At 39.0% G+C, this 19,250-nt stretch overlaps 1 protein-coding gene across 1 annotated transcript; it reads left to right on the top strand.

Moving 5' to 3' along the window:
* The first annotated feature begins 381 nt into the window (after positions 1-381).
* On the top strand, positions 382-19,184 carry LOC145210474 (uncharacterized). The gene is made up of 27 exons (XM_080079989.1): positions 382-454; positions 523-673; positions 1,332-1,554; positions 1,892-2,065; positions 2,475-2,665; positions 3,108-3,229; positions 3,670-3,806; positions 4,295-4,480; positions 4,851-4,979; positions 5,318-5,519; positions 5,863-5,921; positions 6,538-6,807; positions 7,173-7,359; positions 7,579-7,690; positions 8,306-8,518; positions 11,031-11,165; positions 11,506-11,638; positions 11,971-12,164; positions 12,898-13,015; positions 13,492-13,688; positions 14,232-14,386; positions 15,293-15,386; positions 15,680-15,854; positions 16,742-16,915; positions 17,413-17,567; positions 18,346-18,606; positions 18,962-19,184. The coding sequence occupies exons 1-27, from the start codon at positions 409-411 to the stop codon at positions 19,182-19,184; spliced, it is 4,416 nt and encodes a 1,471-aa protein (XP_079936115.1). The 5' UTR covers positions 382-408.
* Positions 19,185-19,250: the final 66 nt, after the last annotated feature.

The raw sequence follows: 19,250 nt of genomic DNA, 5'->3' as shown, positions 1-19,250 counted from the left end.
AGGCTCAGGTTAACTCTTCGACGATTCATTCGGGGATACCAAAGTCTTGCACGCTTTGGGGCCTTCAAAGGGAACCCAATTCGGCCTAGGTCATTTGCAGCTATACTCACAAGTCACAACTCACAATGCTGTATGCAGAAAAACAAACCCTTTCAAAGGAATCAAATGCTAAACAGCAGCCTCCAAACAAGTAGAAAGGCGATCTGGCGTTAACGCGCTGACCACACACAGTTCGTTTAAGAATCCACTTAGTCATAATTCAATCATATACAATTGACCAACCACAAGTTGAAGGGACTGAAAGAAAAACCCGTGGTTGCTGGTTTGATGTTGTACCTTATCATTTGTGGCAAAGCGCTTTGTTTGTTGTTTCAGGGAACCTCTTAGTAAAATAGAACTACAATCATCATGTCTTACTATCCTGGATTCAAGCGTACCAACCGCACAAGTAGAGGTACTATATCATATTTAACAACACGAATGTATAAGGTGTTGACATTTTCGTCTACTTTCGTTTTTTAGTTGACTATGACAAATCTATCAGCGGCTTCTATAGCTCGGTTCAACCGAAGAATCGAATTGAACTAAAGGTTGATGTCGATACTCCAAGTCCGCACCAGAAGGCATTGAATATGGTCAGTGGAACCATTGCAGTGACATCTGGTCCAAAATGGTGAGTTTAGATTTTAAAACTTAATGCGTGCTGGGACATAAACTTGCACGTTGTCCGCGAAATAACGACACTTTGATCTAATTTCAAGGTAATCCCATCAGTAGGTTAACCAAGTTAGCGCTATTTTCATAGGGGTCATACAATACTCCGCATAAAGCTCTATATTGAATTTCACATGGGCAGGGGCTACATAAAAGTTCTTTCGATGCCATAAAATTTATTTTTAATGTTCATGTTTGAATTCGCAAATACTGCTAAAGCAAGTTCAACAGAGTACGAAGCGGAACATTTTTTCCGCTTGCTCCCACGCGTTTTTCGATCAATCAGAGGCGAGGAGCGGACTTCAACCACACCCTGTGACGGAATACACCGTAACGACCCGACTATCCACCCATGCACCTAACGCTTAGCTTTCAGATTCTGTACGAAAAAGAAAAAAATGAACCTGGCCTTGACGATGCATTGGGCAAACTATTCAAAAACTACAAGTTGAAGATGTCGCTTTTTTTTAAAAAGGACGTAGTTTCGATCACGGCATTCAGGTTTTATGAAAAACATAACACCCATACATGGCTGACGCTTTGGAAACGGCTGCACAAAGTGTTGGTCATTGCCAGCCGAGAGTTAACTTAAAGCCCACACACAATGCTTTTTGCAGGTCTGGCAACGCTTCCGCCGCCTACTTCCGGTCTTATCCTGGTGGAGCAACGAAGTATGGTGGTGCGACCATCACAGCAGACGTACAGGTGACCTTGAGTGATGGCGGTATGCTCGACGGGACAGTCAGCGTGACGTCAAAGGATGGAAAACCGACCTTGGACGTGACCGTGAAGATCGAGAACTCTACATTTCAGTACAAAGCCATTGATCGCAAGAGCAAGGTGAAGAATAGACGTGTGTGTTTATCAGCGCCGGGCATGATATTTTTTCTGTTTGTGGTGCGTTGCCACACGCGCACTTCTTATGCTGTCCAATTTACGCGAAGGCCATGTTCAGACGCTCTAAGCCTGTAAAAAGATTTCAAACTAAAGAAAAATAAATCATATTAAACCGTTTCCCATGTTGACGCAAAAACGACAAAAAAATTGTCCCAAACACAATATCTTCTGATAATATAAAGACTAAGCCCAAAAACAAGCAACTTGTCCGAGCATTATTTAAACTTAAACTTTTCTATCTTAGCAAGATAGTATGTTACGACAATGTTTTGTGACGTAGCACTACCGTGACGTCATGATGGACATTGATTACGTGGATGGGTATTTCGTGTGGCCAGTACTGGACATGTCTGACTACGAAAACGAAATATTCGCTGGAACTCAAATGGATCTGTTTGCAGTAATGGACCATGCTGGTATCAAATTGAACTTCAACTTTGACACTACCCAAGAGGTATGGTGAAAAGTGTAACTATTTGTAAAAACGAAATGCATTTGTTTTCGTAAAATAAATTAAATACAGCGACCGATGTAATGGTTTTCACGCTGAATTTTTTCTTGATCTGATTTTATTGACCCTGAATCGTCGCAGTTGCGTTTACTTAAAAGGAAATTTCATTAATAAGAAAAGGTTTACTATTTGGTGTACCTAAGAAGCCTGATGCATACTCAACGGTCGTCTCGTGTAAATGCTATCTTGGTATACAAGTTGGATAACCACAACCACACTAATCCCAATAATTTTCATGATAAAAAATATACCCTTTTAACATCCATAATTAGTGCTACCCCAGCAATACATATCGCACCATACCTTGTTTTAACGACGCAAAATAGTATATCTGTTAAAAATTTGTTGGCAGGTTAAAGACCCTACACCGGGGACAAAATGGACCAAAGCGGACGTTTTTACTGTGATGAGGGATTGTTTCCAACAACGTGGATACACTGATGCTTTTATTTGGTGTTTGATGGCTAACGAAGGGCCCAACAACCAAAGCATGGGTTACGCGTTCAACGACAAAGGAAAAACTGGTTTTTCTCTCTTCTTGAAGTAAGTTGATATTCTTGTGTATACGACGTTTTTGATGTTAATCAAATTGAGCAAGCAAGTGCGGGCTGTTACAAATAAATGCTACAGGTCGTTAAGATTCGGTATAGAGTTGACAGTATATGTTAGGCCTACCGTACATCCTTTTTTTTTTGATGTGAAAGATGGAAGACCAAGTAGCAGTGGCTATCTTTATTAAAGGGTTTAAACGGTTAAAATCGACAGGAAACCAAGTTTGTTTATTACACCAACCATAATTACTCGTGCACCACTCAACACCACTCGAAAACACCAGGGGCGCCATAGAGTGCATGCTACGTAATAATTATGCGACACAAACACATTTTGCGTTTTAGCATCTACATTTCAATGTTCTTACAGCCCAATGCTACCTGATAAAATTTTCAGTAGGAAACAATTTTAAATAAAATCATTCTTTTTTTAGTCATCCGTCGTTTAACAAAGTACTCCAGAAGGACCAGAAGGCCAAAAAGAAAGCGGCACGTCGTCTTCTCCACTATATGGCGCACGAGTGTGGTGCCAGTCTTGGCCTTGACACTATCGAAGGTTAGCTTGGCGTGGCAATGACTTTTGCGTGCACTTTTACAACTTAGCGTTTTTTGTGTTACTTACAGTACATAGTGCTAAAACAACGTTATTCCAAGTGTTTTACATCAGGGGTCGGCAACCTTTTTTGTACTGCGGCCCGTTTTTGAAACTAAAATTTTATCGCGGACCGGTCTTCAAGTAACTACAATTATTTGGCAATAAAAACGCTTAAATTAGTTCATTTTCCCCGGGATATATCGGCAAAATGTTTTATAGCATTAAACCTGAAAAGTTATACGGCCCGGTAACGAACTCCTCGCGGACCGGTAACGGGTCGCGGACCGGCGGTTGCCGACCACTGTTCTACATTACATTTTACATAGACTCTAATTTTCAAGTATTTTGATCATATAGGCAAGATATATTACAATATCGTTGTGTTTGCGTTGTGCTATTAGGAGATGCTAGATCTCTGTCGTGGATGAACTACGCTTGGAAGCACGATGCGACATACGGTGCGGGGTCGTATTACGATACCTTCCAGTACACGTACAGCGAGAAGGAACTGGCTATCTTGCGCCACCAGCCGGACATGGTAAATTGGAAATTGCGTCCTCTTTTGACATTTTGTTTTTGTCTGGAATGTACTTGACTTAGTTTGTTCTCGTTGTTGTCGAGCTCATGGTGATTATAATTGTACATAAATTGTTCTGTACTTTTTTGTTTAGTTGTTAATTTGATAATAGGTACCTAAAGGTACTAAGGCCAAGCTTTAACTTATTCCCTACAACTAAACAAATACTATACAAAGAAAAGGTTGCAAACTTCGTGAACTGTGGTGAGTACGTATAAATTGTACCAATGCCTTAACTGCAACCGCGTCAGTTCCCAATCGCTTGTGTTTTTTATCGCCGTTTAATTGCTTTTATCCCTAACTCCGTGTCTTCCCTCTCCTTTCTATGATGTACGGTAGTACACCCCTTTTGTTGGTTTTATAACAACAGTATTGATCGAAACCTCGTGCTGTCTTATTAATAGATATTGACTTGTAGCTTGTTTTGCTGAAAATTCTTGTGCTTTTAGGTTTTCAAGCGAGCTCATGAAAACGAGTACGGAAGCAGATACGATTACGGTCCAGCTGTCAAATCATCAGCTCCTGATTATGATGACTCAGACTCGGACGACGATTACTCAGCACCACCTGCGAAGAAGCAAAAAACCAGGAAGGTCAACTTCGACATCAAGTTCAGGTCAAGTCCATACCAAAAGGTGAGAAACCAATTTGCCATATTTTTTCTTAAAACCCTTGTTAATCTATAAACCCCCAAAAAATCTAATCTTTTTGTTGATTTTCGCTAGCCGTTTATGACGTCATCTATAAGTGACGTGGTAGTTTTTTCTGCATAAGCTATATTCTGTAAATAGAGTGTTTAATGATACTTGAGTAACTGCATTCATTTTATTAATATATGTAGGTCGGCGTATTATGGGCCGTGCATGATTCTTATTGGGCGTTCAAGCATTAAAGTCATAGATACCGGCTTGACTCGCTATATCTTCACTGTGTCGAAATCGGTCTAAATAACTGCACAAGAACATCGGTGCCAAAATTCAACGAACACTTTCTTTTGATTGCCAGGGTGACGTCGTAGACTTCCAGGCGACCATGAAGAATGTGGGTAAACTGCCAAGCAAGATTGAACCGGGATTCGAACCCGGAGCTGGAAATCTTACGGTCTATGTCTCAGACCCTGATGGCTATGTTCAGGTAAGCACTATATGTGGCAGAGCTAATGGCAGCGAAAATGTCCAAATTTGCTAAGAAAGGGACAGGGTTAGACATAAATTTTTAATAAAAATTTGAAAGTTTTATAACAGTTCAAAGTTTTAATATAAGTTCATTTAAAGTCAAAGTGTCCAGGGTAGTTACCTAAACAAACATTTGCTGACTTATAACCACTGCAAATGTGGCATTTTCCGGCAATGCGAACACGTGTCAGTTTTAACAACGTGCAGAAGCCACCAGTTTCAAGTCTGCTATATCACATAATGTGATTAGATTAAAAACAGCAGTAAATTTATCTCTTGATTTATTAATCAATTCAGAAATACAAACCCATGGTGCGTACGATTGATCCACCGACAAGGAAATACGTGGTTTTGGGGAAGCCTGGAAGTCGTGAACACTCTAACACTTACAGCGAAGTGGTTCCCCTAGGACAGTCGTACAATGGTCCAGTGTTCAACAAGGTTGGAAAGTACACCGTCAAGGCCGAGTACCAGGGCTACGGCAAAAAGATGACGTCAAGTAAGTAGTGATGACGTAACTGTTTGCTGTGCCATTAAGGAGTTTTGAAAGTGGTAACTAGCAGCACCATTCGTTTATATTCCGAAATCATATTGTAAGGTTCAATGGGCCTGGCGTACTGTGATTCATATTGTAAGGTGTTTACTTAAATTAAGATGTAATAATTTTTGAATTACACAATACTTGAGTGACTTTCAAACAAATCCTTAAAAAAATGAAATAGATTTTTACTTTGTGTGCTGCGCAGACGTGCAGTATTTATTTCAAATGTAATAGCCATGATTTATTTAAAAACGTCATTTAGACTCCTAATTTATTAATATATAATATACTTTATTTACAGCCAGTCAGTATGTCGAAATTGAACCGGACAGTGATGACGACTACGCGGGCAAAGAAGAGGTCGGTTTGTGCGCAATTCCATTTACAAGGATCAAACAAATCCCGTTTAAAATATTATGACTTTAATAAATCCAATACCACACTTGCCAAAACATCCCGCTTAAAACTGTTGCAGGCAACAATTTTTTTCACTTTATCTCTAAAAAACAAGTTTTATTCTCTTAATGTTGGTTAAAACATCTTTTGAGTGCAAGCTAATCACGATTTAAGGCCATCCTTATTCAAAGTAAAAAAAAACAGAACACAAACCTTTTAGGTGTGACAAATTATTTCCTGTATTCCGTATTGCATAAAAAGTAAAAATGGATCATTCAAATTTGGGTTGTTGTAAGCAGCCACGTTTAGCTTTACTTTTACACTTTTACATTTTACTTTTACATTGAAACGATTTTCCGCAGATTAACATTATTATTCTAAATCAGTTTCACAACCAGAGTTGAAAAAGGGTTTTAACTTGTTTTGGATCGGGTTTAACTTTGCACTTGGGCGCATTTGCGTCGTAACTCCAGCTTGGTAAATAAGGATCTGAGCTCTATTTTTTAAGGCGGGTTTCCGACTTGTTTGCTTACACCTGTCTCTTACCTAAAAGGATTTTACCTAAAAAACGCTTTTTCAGATTAACGCTGCTGCGACATTGGCGAACAGTTCTTTTTATGGCAAACAAGGTTACACCATGAAGTACTGGAACAAGCTTACATCAAAACCTGTCAAAGATAAGAAGAATCAAGTTCAGATGTTGGTTCCTCTCATGCAGGGGTACGCTAACGACTCGTATAAAGTCAAGACAGAGGGCAAGAAGAAAACAATGGAGGCAGAAAAGTCGCCTGTGTCTTACCAAAAGCTGATCTTGGATACCCAGGACTTGGTCGACTATTACCATGACAACGTAAGTCACATTTGCAGTTTGTCAAAATAAATAAATTCATGTTTCGTTGTGTTAAATTTAAGCAACGCGTTCTGGTGTTTGTGAAAATTTTAATTGCCAGGTCAATCCAGCTAACCAGAGAGCTAACCAATATTTAAGGAAAGCGCCATTTGGGGTTTCTAAGAGGTTGAAGATTGCACATTTGAAAACTATGTACCGTTACTATGCACCATTTTAGCTAAAAAAAGCTTATAACATGCACTCTTTGGCTTGAACATTAAAGTTTTTACATAAGTTAATGAGCTTGAAAAATGTTTCTGCAAGACCACAGAATATAACGTTTAAATACAAAGTTTATCTTTTACCTTCTACTACTTTATTTGTAGCCAGACACTGATGTCATGAACTACAGTAAGTTGGTGGAAGCCCGAGCCCAGATTCTGATCAAAGACAACAAACCGCAAAAGGTTGAAGGCGAATTCGCTCAACTGGTGTCTGATCTGGTTTGTGTCGACTCCGACTTTGACATCATCAAACGGGTTGTCGAGAAATGGAAGAGCCTGACAAAGAAGGGTGAGCTGCCATTTGTGTCCAAGTTGATTCTATTTGAATGAGGACTAATGGAGCCATTCAAAAATAGTAGGAATCAAAACTCGCGGTGGTTTTTAATAAGAAACACACAGACTGATTTGAGTGTGCTGAAATTGCCAATTCTTGGCAAGTCTTAAGCCCCGGTTTACAAAGAAAGCCTTTGGTGTAGATATCCAATTTTATATACTGTGCAATATTCAGATGCTCGAACTGAAAAAGAAAAGTATCAGGAAAGATTTGAGAAGCTTTTCCACTGGAAACCAACTGGGCCCATTGATGATGAAGAAGATGCTTCTGGTCTAGGTTTGACTGGGTAAGTGTATGATACATATTTTTTAAGCTCACAAAACATATTGAATGATACGGTTTCATTGACTTTTGACATTTGAACACCTAAGAGCTAATTTTGTAATGCGATTTAAGTGGACCGAAGAACATTTGAATCCATCCTTGGTCTTTCTAGCTTTGTCATTTAAAGACTGGTGACTAACAGCAGTTACTCTTTTAAAAGACGAATTACGTTGTTTATCAGGTAGAGCTACTTGCTCTATAACTCATGTCAGTTCCACATTTCGTTAAATTTTGATAGGTGGCGCAATTAAAGAGCTGAATTATTAATTTGGCAGTGAAAGGGGTTAGGGTTTGAAGTAAGTTTGAAAATTTTATAGTAGGATCAGAGTTTTTAAATTCGTTTTGTTGAACTCTTATTGATAAGACCTAACCCCAACCCTAATAGCCCCAAGGGTCAGCGTTTTAGAGATATTCCATTTTAAATAGGATTTGAGCTTTTGGCGCTACCTAGATGAGGTTGACACGAGTTACGGTAATAGTAGACTTTCATGTTTGTCAAGCTTGTCCTTAACTTTGACAATTTTATCACACGATAATAAACACACAAATTAAAAAAAAACGTTTTTATCTTTCACAGCATGTTCAGCCAGTTTGACGGAACTCACAAGGAAAAAGCTGCCAAGTTCATTAAGGAGCTTGAACGCATTGAGGACAATACGGACGACTTGGAAGCGGTGCTGGATTATGCCGAGGCACGACAACAGAGTTTTGAAGTCAACTACGAGCTGTATCAGTCAGCCATTGAAAGCTACATCGTACACAGCGACTTGGCCAAGTCCAAGCACATCAGGTGACGAACTCGTTGACACTGCGTTCGTATTTTGTTAATCGTAACGAAATTTTGTGCATGGACTTTTTAAATTCACAGTTGAAGGTGTATCGTGGCGAAATTCGAGTTGCTATTACAGACGAATCCGGTTAATCGCATCATCGATTTGCCAAGGGCATTTGATGCGATTAACCGGATTATGCGATAATCCGGTTGCTATGTAAACAGTCCACGCGGTTATCAAAAGTGCTCATTTACACTTTCCCAGCTAAAACTATGTTGCAGTGACGCTCAACTATGGCAACGGAGCAGTTTTTTCTCTCTTTTGTTGCCGAATTGAAAAAAGAGCTACTCTCAGCACAATACATGACGTCATGCTTCCTAACTGTCGTGGCTATGGTGCAATCGCCCAAGTGTCTTGAAGAAACAAAAGCAACGCACACACACTCTTTAATTGGCGCACACGCCGCAGTTCGTTTGATTTGTGCTTTCTCTTGTAGTCAGGTTTATTTGAAAAGATATGTTACATCGCATCGTAGCCAAGGGACCCAACATTTAAATTTAGGAACTTCCCTATGACGACAGTTTATGACGTTTTAGTCTTCTTTTGGGTAGTTTCCCTTATAAAGGCATCTCGCTTAATATACACGTAAAATTGTTTCTGACCTATTTCGTTTTGTAGTTCAAACCAACGCGTTAAGCGGCAAAGCGCTGAGCATATATTTGTAAGCAAGCCCAAACCCGAAAGTACACGACCGAAACCTGGTCAAACTTCCAACTTCGGCACATTCTACAGCGCAAGGGTGCAAAGGCGAGGTGCATCAGTAACCCGTTATTCAATTGACAAAAAGAATAATTCATTTTAGCAAACCTTTAAAGACTCAGATTGTGGCGCTACTTTCTAGCTTATTCAGCAAAACTGCAGCTGCAAGATTAGCGTGACTCTCACGTGATCAACGTGTGATCGTTGCTTCAAAAATTTAAACCAGCAACAAATACTAGAGGAATAAATGTCTTTCTTAATCGTTGATCCACCTGATAAGTTGCGCAAGGTCACGAATAGACGACATAAAATATGTCAATCATTGGCACGTTACCAATTACGTGAATCTAAACAACATAGTGTGATTACTTGCGAGCTAACATTTTTTACAACCATTACGTGTTTTGCGGGTCATGAACAATAACCGAAGAACATTTTTAACCATTTGTTTTACATTTAACATTTTTTAAATTTCAATACAGTTTAATACTTCGAATTTGGTGCAGTTTGCACATAGTAAGAAATTACAATCAGCGTCTTTGCCGGAACACCAGTTTCGTAATTTTAACGTGTTGAACTCTTTTAAACGCTTGTTATTTCACTATTGGCCATTAGATAAGCCAACAATAAAGGAACAATGTGCACGGCTTTGAGATAACGATTCCTAGTTATCGCACAGCGGTAAACTGAACGCCGATTTAATCTCCTAATAACTTTTCAAAAATATTTTATGGTCGAGACGTTTCATTTTCAACGTTAGATGCGTTATTTGGTGTAGAATGCAAACATGCATCTACGTTTTTTCGCGTACATTACCACCGGAGGATTTTACTATCATATCGTCGTCTTTTATTCGAAAAACTCGGTCTGTTCGACTTTCACATAGAGATCATCACTCCGGTTAATCGCATATTTCGTTGAAAATCGATGTGAGTATCCGGTTTATGCGATAAACCGGTATGCGATTAACCGGACGATTTTCTTAACAAACGATGGGCGACGGTTTGGGATTTTTTTATTGCGATGCAATTAAACGGATTATGCGATTAACCGGTATGCGATTAACCGGATTCGTCTGTATTAGAAAATACGAAATATTGGACGCGAAACCATTCCAGCCAGTTCTAAAGTTGATTTATCTTTTTGCCCTATTTAACCCTTTGGCCTCGTTTTCCCATTTTCACTCTTTGCTGTTTTTCCGTTTTTACACGGCACAATTATGTCACAAAGTAAAATATCAAATAAAATGTAGCCCCGGGATACTCTGTGTTTTAATATTCTTTTATTCCAAGTTTAAAACAGAAGTATCACAAAAAATGTTATGTTTGAGTAGCAGTCTTGTTAAAAATATTAATACCTCTCTTATAATTAATGTTACTCTATCGTACATACAGTACATGTACATTTTCATCTCATGCAGAATTACAAATACATAGTCCCTGATCTGTTTTAAAACGGCAACAGAACCATTTGCCTGGATAAGAGGATTCAAGATAGGTTTTTGCTCAAATATTTTGATGGGTGGCGACGTTAAAGTTTAAAATCGTACGTCCAGGATACACATTTTGTCTTGAAGTAGGAATACAACTACCACTAAATCAACCGAAACAATTCTCCATGTCTTTGCCAAACAGGCACTCTTAACATAAAGAACTAAAACATTTTAGGAGTCACGGCGGTATTATGGGCAATACGATTAAGTATTCGTGGACTTTGGATTTGCTGTGGCCCAGCAAAATTTTCCAAAAAGTTTGTCATTTTGTATCTTAGTTACCCCAACCCACCGAAACTTCCGCCAACGGAAAAACCTGCAGTTGCCGTGAAGAAGTACGACCGCAAGGGTACACCCCAAGAAAGCTGGATGCATTATTGGCGGAACGACGGTGACTTTAACTATCATCATCAGTAAGTCAAAGTCGTTCGTTCGTTCCTTCGTTTGAAAATTCACATTTCTCTTACATACACATTGATGCTTGAAGTATACTGGGTGCCATTTAGCCAGCAGAACCCGCAGGTACAAACTATGTTCTATGCAACCGATTATACCTGCCAGATTCGTGCAGTCGGTTGCGATCCTGTGGCAGAATATACCCAGATTACTTTAGGCATCATTTAAATAACGGGACACTTGACTCGAAAACCAATGTGTGTTTTTTTTTCGGTGTCCTTGCTGTTTTACAACACTGTTAAACAATGAGATTTGGATAAAGTGACAAGGCAAATAAAATTTTAACTTGACTTACAGACATTGGCACAACGTCTACAGTAACTACCCAATTGGACCAAAGAAACAAGGCAATTTGTTTTTCTACATGCACACGCAATTGCTGGCGAGATACGACGCAGAAAGAGAGTCGTGGGGTCTTGAACCTGTCAAGGTACAAAAACTGAGGCCTGATGCCGTGTTAACACGACCCTGGGCGAATAGTTTGTATAATTTCTCCGCGTACTATCCCCGTGGAATGTGACAAAAAATATTTTTCAATTTATAATCATTAGAAATTTAAAGATAAACAAACTGACATCGAGTTTCAGTGGCCGAATTCTAAAAGGAATATACTTTTTAACAGTTGGAAAAATATATAACTGTTGTTTACACGTTATATTTAAAAAAAAATGCTGAATGTGGTTTCATATGCAATGTTCAAGGTTTTGCTAGACCTGGCTAACTCAATTCCAAAGCAAACTGTATTCAAGGTGTGATTTTTAGTCTTATGAGTATGATGAAAAACCAGAGGGGTACGACGCTGGGGAAGATTTCAGAAAAGACTACCCAACCATGAATCCTCGACCCAGCAAAACGTGGTCAGCAGAAGCTCAGGCTAAATTTGTTGAAATTGAAGATAAACTGAGGAGTGTTTACACCAGCCCAAACGCCAAAGTGAAGTCAAGAGACGGTAGAAGGTAATGCGATAGAGCAGTGTTTCTTAACCTTTTTAGCGCTCGTACCCTTTCAGCTTTCACGAAATTTTCTCGTACCCCCTGTCTACAATGGCCGACGAAAGTAAATAAAATTGTAATAATAGGAATTAAACTCAGTATATTTATAACTTACGTGTTAAATGCATGCATTAAAATAGTCTTGTAAGTTCAACAATATTTGCAGCACACCAACAATCAGTCAATTTACATCAGTCAAAGACATATAACAAAGTATAACTTGTTACGCATTCTTCACAGATATGCCGAAATAGCGTATAATTTCACAGTGCATGTCGTACCCCCTGCTTTGGTGCTTCGTACCCCCCAAGTGGTACATGTACCCCTGGTTAAGAACCCCTGCGATAGAGCAATGTTTCGAAATGTTAGAGCCGACACGGTTTATTCATTTTCATGCTTTACATACAAAAAAACGTTTTAAGTTACTTGTTTTTTTCCCGGGAAGTAAACACAAATTTCCCAGGATTCGAGAACGTTATATTGCCGGGTAATCCCGGGAATTTCCTGTCGAAATATTTCCGGGAGGAAACGCTACGTACAACGTCTGTTTGCAAATAAGATGTAAAGGTTAAAAAAACGTGCAAAGGAATCTGATATGAATCTAAAATGTTTTTGTTTAACTTAAGTCTTGAGGGGATATTTTGAATTGTACCACTGGTCTAAAACAGCCACATCACAAAATTTACGTGTTTTTCAGCTGGGAACTGGATCCAAACGTAGCCGGACATATCATCGAGCCTTCTACCTACGAGTTTACAGATGAATATGGCAGTTTCCACAACAGCGGACACGTTGAGTTTACGAAAGGCGTTGGTGTAAGTCAATTTACAAACTATGTATCGGATGTTTTATATTTCCTCCAAACGAAAATCCAATAATGATGATGCCACTTCGAAAATGTGCATACACGTTTTTTGCTGGTAAATCACATTTAAAGGTAGTTTTGGGCAGATCTGTAAATTCCATGATACTTTTACCGCCTTAGGCGCATTCCCGCGTTAAAACAACTAAAATTTATCATCGTCTAACCTGATGATGACAATAGCACTTGTCGAAACGTCGTTATGTTCTACACAAATATACTGGCTCTGATTTTTTTGCTTAGATTATTATCATCGTAGTTTTGACAAAAAGCTATAACCTCATCATATCTGCAGTCCAAAATTTGTGATTTCCCGTTGCACATAAGATTAATTCGATACCTGCGATATGACACCCGCTGTGTACTTCAAGAAAACGGTTCAGAAACGGAGAGTAACTTTGCAAAATCATGCTCTACTTTTTTGCATAGACAACTTACATGATTCGGCCTGCAACGGCCGCAAGGGATCCGATCTTTTTCCGCTGGCACAAAAGGGTGGACGAAGTTGTTCAAGTGTACTTCGACAACTCTGTGACTGAGCTGAAAGAGACCAATCCAGGTGTTATCGTCGATCCTGGGGATGTCGTACTTGTCCCTGGAAGACAGGCTCCAAATGGTTTCGACAAGTAAGTAACGGTTGGTGAGAACAAAAGTGAGGAACGTATCACTTAATTGTAATAACTTCTAGGTAAACACTATTGTTATTAGATTTGGGTCCTGGTTCGGGGTTCTGTTTGATTAAAACAAGCTTGATTCGGGCCTGACTTAACATTGGGTAACATTTTTGTTTTGCAATATCACCTTGGTAAATACAACTTTTTTGCCGAATTCGGGCTTAATATCAACAAAACTTTGGTCGAAAGTCGGGTTTCGAGCTGGCAGTTTCGGGTTCGGCCCAAGTTTGCTCCCAAATTTTGGGCCTGTATACGTTTCTGAGTTCAACACCGTAAATAGGGGAGAAAACATTGTAACAAACATACTGTACTTTAGAAATAAACATTATGGTTACAGTTTGTCACATGAACGGAAGACTGTAACTCATTTAGACATTAGAGCTAGTTTTTTTTTTTTTTTGATTTTTTTTTTTTTTTACGAACACACGTATACCTGAGTATAAAACTCTCCAGAAGCTACAAACACTGCTTTGAAAGTCGTAATCTGCATTTCAGATGGCATGGAGGCAAATGGGCCAAAAGTGGTTTCAAATCTGCCGACATCAAAACAGCCTTGATAGATCCTCAATTGAAGCACGAAGTGGAATTCAAACTGAACCACGAACCCTTCTCATACCATATACGCTTGCGTCGAAAGCCAGACATTACAGGTGGGAGCAGTATGTTCTTTAATCTCTAGTGTATTTTTACAACCGAGGGTGGTAAAAATCTAAAGTAAACTTGTACAAAAGAGTGAACACTGTAAAGTCCTGTCGAGTTAGAAAAATCTACTAACACCATACCTCACGGTAGACACACATTTCACAAATTTTCGATAGGTGGCACAAAGGGCACTTTTCCTATTTAAAACGATAAGTCTCTAAAAATGCTCACGTTTAGGTCTATTAGGGTCGGGGTAAGGTATTCGTATTCAAAATTCAATAAAACTAGCAACAAAATTTGTTTTTTGATGTAAAATTTGTAAAAACTTACATCTTAGCCCTACCCCTCTCCAGCTGCTAAATAAATAATTCAGCTCTTTGCGCCACCTATCAAAAATTAGCTAAATGTGGGTCTGACGTGAGGTATGGTGTTAGTAGCTCTACCATCGAGTTAGGAGTAGCGAAAAACTTGCTTTTTACGAAGCGCCAATGACATTACTTACCGAGTGTTGCTTATGTGATTTTTGGCTTACCCAGAACAAACCAATACTTTATTGCACAAAGCGTCCATTTGAAAGGTTTTGCTACATTACTTGGTAAACTAAATATAAGCTTATTTATACAAAAAATTACAAACGGCTGACAATCGATTTTGCCAAATGCCAAATGGTGAAAATATAGCACTGCACAATTAACACTAATAAATAGTAGTCCTGCATAGTATAACTTGTTGGCAATGGCCGGTGCTATAGGTTTTACTTATATATACACGCTAACTGGTAAAATATTTTCGATGAAATAGGATGTATAGTTTAAATTACTACGTGACAGAATATGATGTTTTATAATTAATCTGTTTCTAAATCTTTTTTAATAATTAATCTTCTTTAAATACGTTAATATTTTGCTTCCAAGGCGCTATACACATGACTATGCGATTGTTTATTTGCCCGGAGAGACACGTTGATGACAGAAGAAGGTGGATTGAGATGGACAAATTTGTTCACGCGTAAGTTGTTAACGTTTGTTACTATTCAACAGAATGTTCTGTTGTTTTCGAATGTTGCTCGGAGGTGGTATAATACACGCCAAAAGAAAGAAGTCACACAAAAAAACAAGTATTTTTAATGTGTAAAACTGTACCTAATGCAAAATCGTCATGCATTTTTCAGAACTGTTCCTGTATATTAAAATCACGCACAGTCAATACATATGGTATTAGCCCATAGAAAAAGCAAATTTGTAAAAACGTTTTGGTATCTTATTAACTGCACAGGTTCAACCAAATGTATTTATCTGTAGCATGAACGAGAACGAAGACCACGTGGTTGTAAAACGGTACGACGTCCATGCGACAGTCATCAAGCGAATACCCGAGGAGTGGGCGGGCGCAGATGAAATCAACTTCACGATGCCAGAATCAGGAAACTGTGAATGTGGATGGCCTTACCAGATGATGCTTCCACGTGGTACAAAGGTAAATACTTAATATCCTTTCAAGTACAGACAATTCAGCGTGAAAACCACTAAATCGGTCGCCGTATTTTACGAAAACAAATGCATTTCGCTTTTATAAGCATCATCAGTATCTAAAAACAATATAAAAAAACGGGATAAAACCCATAAATAAAAGCAAAAAATTCAAAATGCACACACGCCCAAACCAACCGCAAGAAACCTCTCCTCTGCCTTGCATGACTGCAAATGCAGACCTGCAGGTACGCTGATAAAACCGCGAAAAGGCGAGGATTAGAATCGCTTTCAGACACTGATGATACTTATAAAAGTAAAATGCGTTTGTTTTCATAAAACAAATAAAATACAGCGACCGATTTTGTGGTTTTCACACTGAATTTTCTTGATTTGATTTTAGTGACCCTGAATTGTCGAAGTTGCTGTTACTTGAAAGGAGATTTCATTAGTAAGGAAAGATTTACTATCCATTACAGTAGCATGTAATGTAATAGAAGTTCACCTTTACAGCGTTTGTTTATGGAAACTACATTTAACAAGTATACCATATTGGGGGTTGCGGTTTTACAAAAAAGTAGTTTTGACGAAAGCTTTTTGTCAGCCACACGTGTTTTGTGTGCAAGTTTAGAATTAATTAATTTGCTTTTTTCTTCGCCACATTAAGCAATTATTGAAAGGAACATTGCTTACTTAAATTCCACTGAGACGGAAAGAGATAAAAAGCGTCTTGTTGCTCTTTAATAAACAAACGCTAAAAAGAAACAAGCTCACCATGTATGGCTGTTGCGCACTGAGGTAGAAATAAAGCAATCGAAAATAACAACATGCAGAAGTCTTAATCAGCAAACATACAACTGCAAAATAACTGTGTGTTTTTAACCTCGTTTTCAGGATGGTGAGAAATGGGTTTTGGCGGTTTTCGTGAGCAACAACAAGGTGGACCAAATCGAAACCGCTACTTCATGTGGCAGCATGAGTTATTGTGGAACAGCTGGCGCTGAATACCCTGACAAAAGCACCATGGGATTCCCATTTTCGACTCCCATCACTATCGACAACTCATCTGTAAGAAAGATATGTTGTTTTTGTTAAAAAAGGAAATATTTCTTGCTTACTTGCTAAACCACGAGTCGGGTCTGTGAGGGGCTTTCAAAAACTAAAATTTCATGGGGACGGTTCTATAGAACCGGTGCAACACAGGCCGAATCCATCCACTGGGCATCACTTATTATAAACTCGACGTTGAAGCATTTTAATGCAACAAAACAAGAGTATGTTTCGTAGGACAGAATAACTGATACGGGTAGTAAATTGACCTGCACCAAACACTGGAAAATTTGTTTACAGCCGATCTACAAAATAATCCCAATAATACATTTGCCCATCTCTGCTCGAGAAGTTGTCCGTTATTCGCTATATTTGTGATTTGAAAGGAATGCATTTTCCGTAGGATATATTCATCGGCGTTTTACCATATTATACTACTGTTTGTCGGCAAGAATTATGAATGAAATTTCAGCTAACGAACGATAATGTCCAAAATTTTGGCACTTTTTCTACAGGTGGAGTTTAGCGAAGCAGCCAAACAGCTTGATAACTTTTGCATGGTGCCCTTCAAGATCGTCAATGACACTGGCTTTGACCCACCGAAGCCGATTGGTGAACTTGTTTGGGCTCCGTTTTCAGTCTTCGGAAAATCTGGAAAGGGAGAATACAGGTTGGTGGGTAATATCGCTTTATACGCACCAACACAACTTGAGGTCGATAAAAGCTACTGTTTTGTGGAAAATCTTCTAACACACGAACTCACACCAGACAAGTTTGCTAAATATCGTTACGTGGCGCAAAGTGCATTTTTGAACATTTCAAATGCAATTTGTTTACAATGCGGGCAGGAACTTGGCCAAATGGTCTGGCCCGCCTGACCCACATACAGATATAAAAAACCTTGATCGGGATTCGTCCCCGGGAGTGTCCTGGGTTCGAACCCCGTGAAAAAAAATTGTGTAGAATGCTGACGGTTAGAGCTATTAGGGTTGGGGTGAGAATTCATTAAAATAACAGCAATAAAATCAACCTTAGTTTCAAAGGTTTAATTGAGTTATACCCTAACCCAATCTTACTCACTTTTTATCACGCGGGTTTCGAACCCAGAAATAAATAAAAACGAAATTTAAAATTTACGCCATCCATCGGTATTTAACAAACCTTTCTGTCATGAGTTCTTGTGTTAGTAGCTCTATACCCTGTTTGTTACATCATTCATGAAGGTATTGCTGTGTCTGTCGCTTCGGGAACTCTTGTCTAGATGGAAGGTCGTTGGAGCATGCTCTATTTAGATTTGAAGGAAAGCCTGGATTTTCCACAGGCGGATTATTTGTATTGCTGGGACTTGTATTGGGCTTTAATCTTTCATAACACTGAATGGTTACGACGAAGTTACCTGAAAAAATTGTTGGGCACGATATACTAAACCTATTTGCAATCCTTTACAGTAACTCCAAATACACTGGCCGATTCCGGGTCGTTCTGGACGATCAAGATTTCTCCAAAATGGGGGTGGATCGTGTCCGCATAAAAATGAGAGGAAGAGCGGAGGGGAGTGGTGGTTATGCGATACGCGATTGCACGCTGGGCTTACGACGGGGAAATTCACTCCGGGTGGACAACCGTGTCAATGTCAAGGTGACCTTCAACGGCCGCAACGAGGCTGACGTCGGCGAAGATGGCCTGCTCAGTGACGAGATTGTGTTGAGGCAAGTTGATGTAATTAAGTAATGAAGAGATTTGCAATAAGTAGCGAGGCAGGAATGATTTCGGTTCCATGAAAACAAGTAGTTTTACACTACAAAGAAACATAACCTAAAAATTAGAGTTAAAATTAAGATGCGGTTTCAAAGACCGTTGACTTCTAAACCCCAATTCTTAACTTTAAGGTACGATTAAAATCTTTATGTCAAAAAGTTAATGTGTTTAACTATTAGTTGATCCGTTATTACTACATGTTGTTTAAAACAAGAAAGGGCAATTTTTGACGAAAAATTCGGATTAAAACAATAAAAATTAACCACATTTTCGCCTCGCAATGTGAATTTTTGTTATTATTTGCAGTGTGAAGTCTGGCCCTGGGCGTGACTATTTCTTCACATTCACCCTTTTAAGTCCTGGCTGCTACGCTCGATGCAAGCCTGGCGCGCCAATCAGTTCTTACATGATCAAGCAAAGGTACCTGAATGACGAAAACAGGAGCACTGATAACTGGGATTTGGTGGAATATTTTAAAATCAGAGCTAAAAGCCTGATCTACTGCGTCGAGGCATTAGTGTCGGCCTAAGGGGGCAGTTCGTGGGGTTCTATATGGGGATGTAAAAGATATAGTTGAAAATTATTAAAGTTATTG

This window comes from Phallusia mammillata, chromosome 1 (genome assembly GCF_965637545.1).
Source record: "Phallusia mammillata chromosome 1, kaPhaMamm4.hap1.1, whole genome shotgun sequence".
In the NCBI taxonomy this organism is placed as follows: domain Eukaryota; kingdom Metazoa; phylum Chordata; class Ascidiacea; order Phlebobranchia; family Ascidiidae; genus Phallusia; species Phallusia mammillata.
The sequence above is the reverse complement of the archived record's forward strand: the minus strand, read 5'-3'. Positions and strand labels throughout refer to the sequence as shown.

Bases quoted from the DNA above. Each gene is read 5' to 3' on its own strand.
- LOC145210474 (XM_080079989.1), top strand. From the start codon at position 409: ATGTCTTACTATCCTGGATTCAAGCGTACCAACCGCACAAGTAGAG. The intron at 3,807-4,294 runs GTAAATTGGAAA...TTGTGCTTTTAG, and splicing joins TGCGCCACCAGCCGGACATG to GTTTTCAAGCGAGCTCATGA. The intron at 7,360-7,578 runs GTGAGCTGCCAT...TGCAATATTCAG, and splicing joins GAAGAGCCTGACAAAGAAGG to ATGCTCGAACTGAAAAAGAA.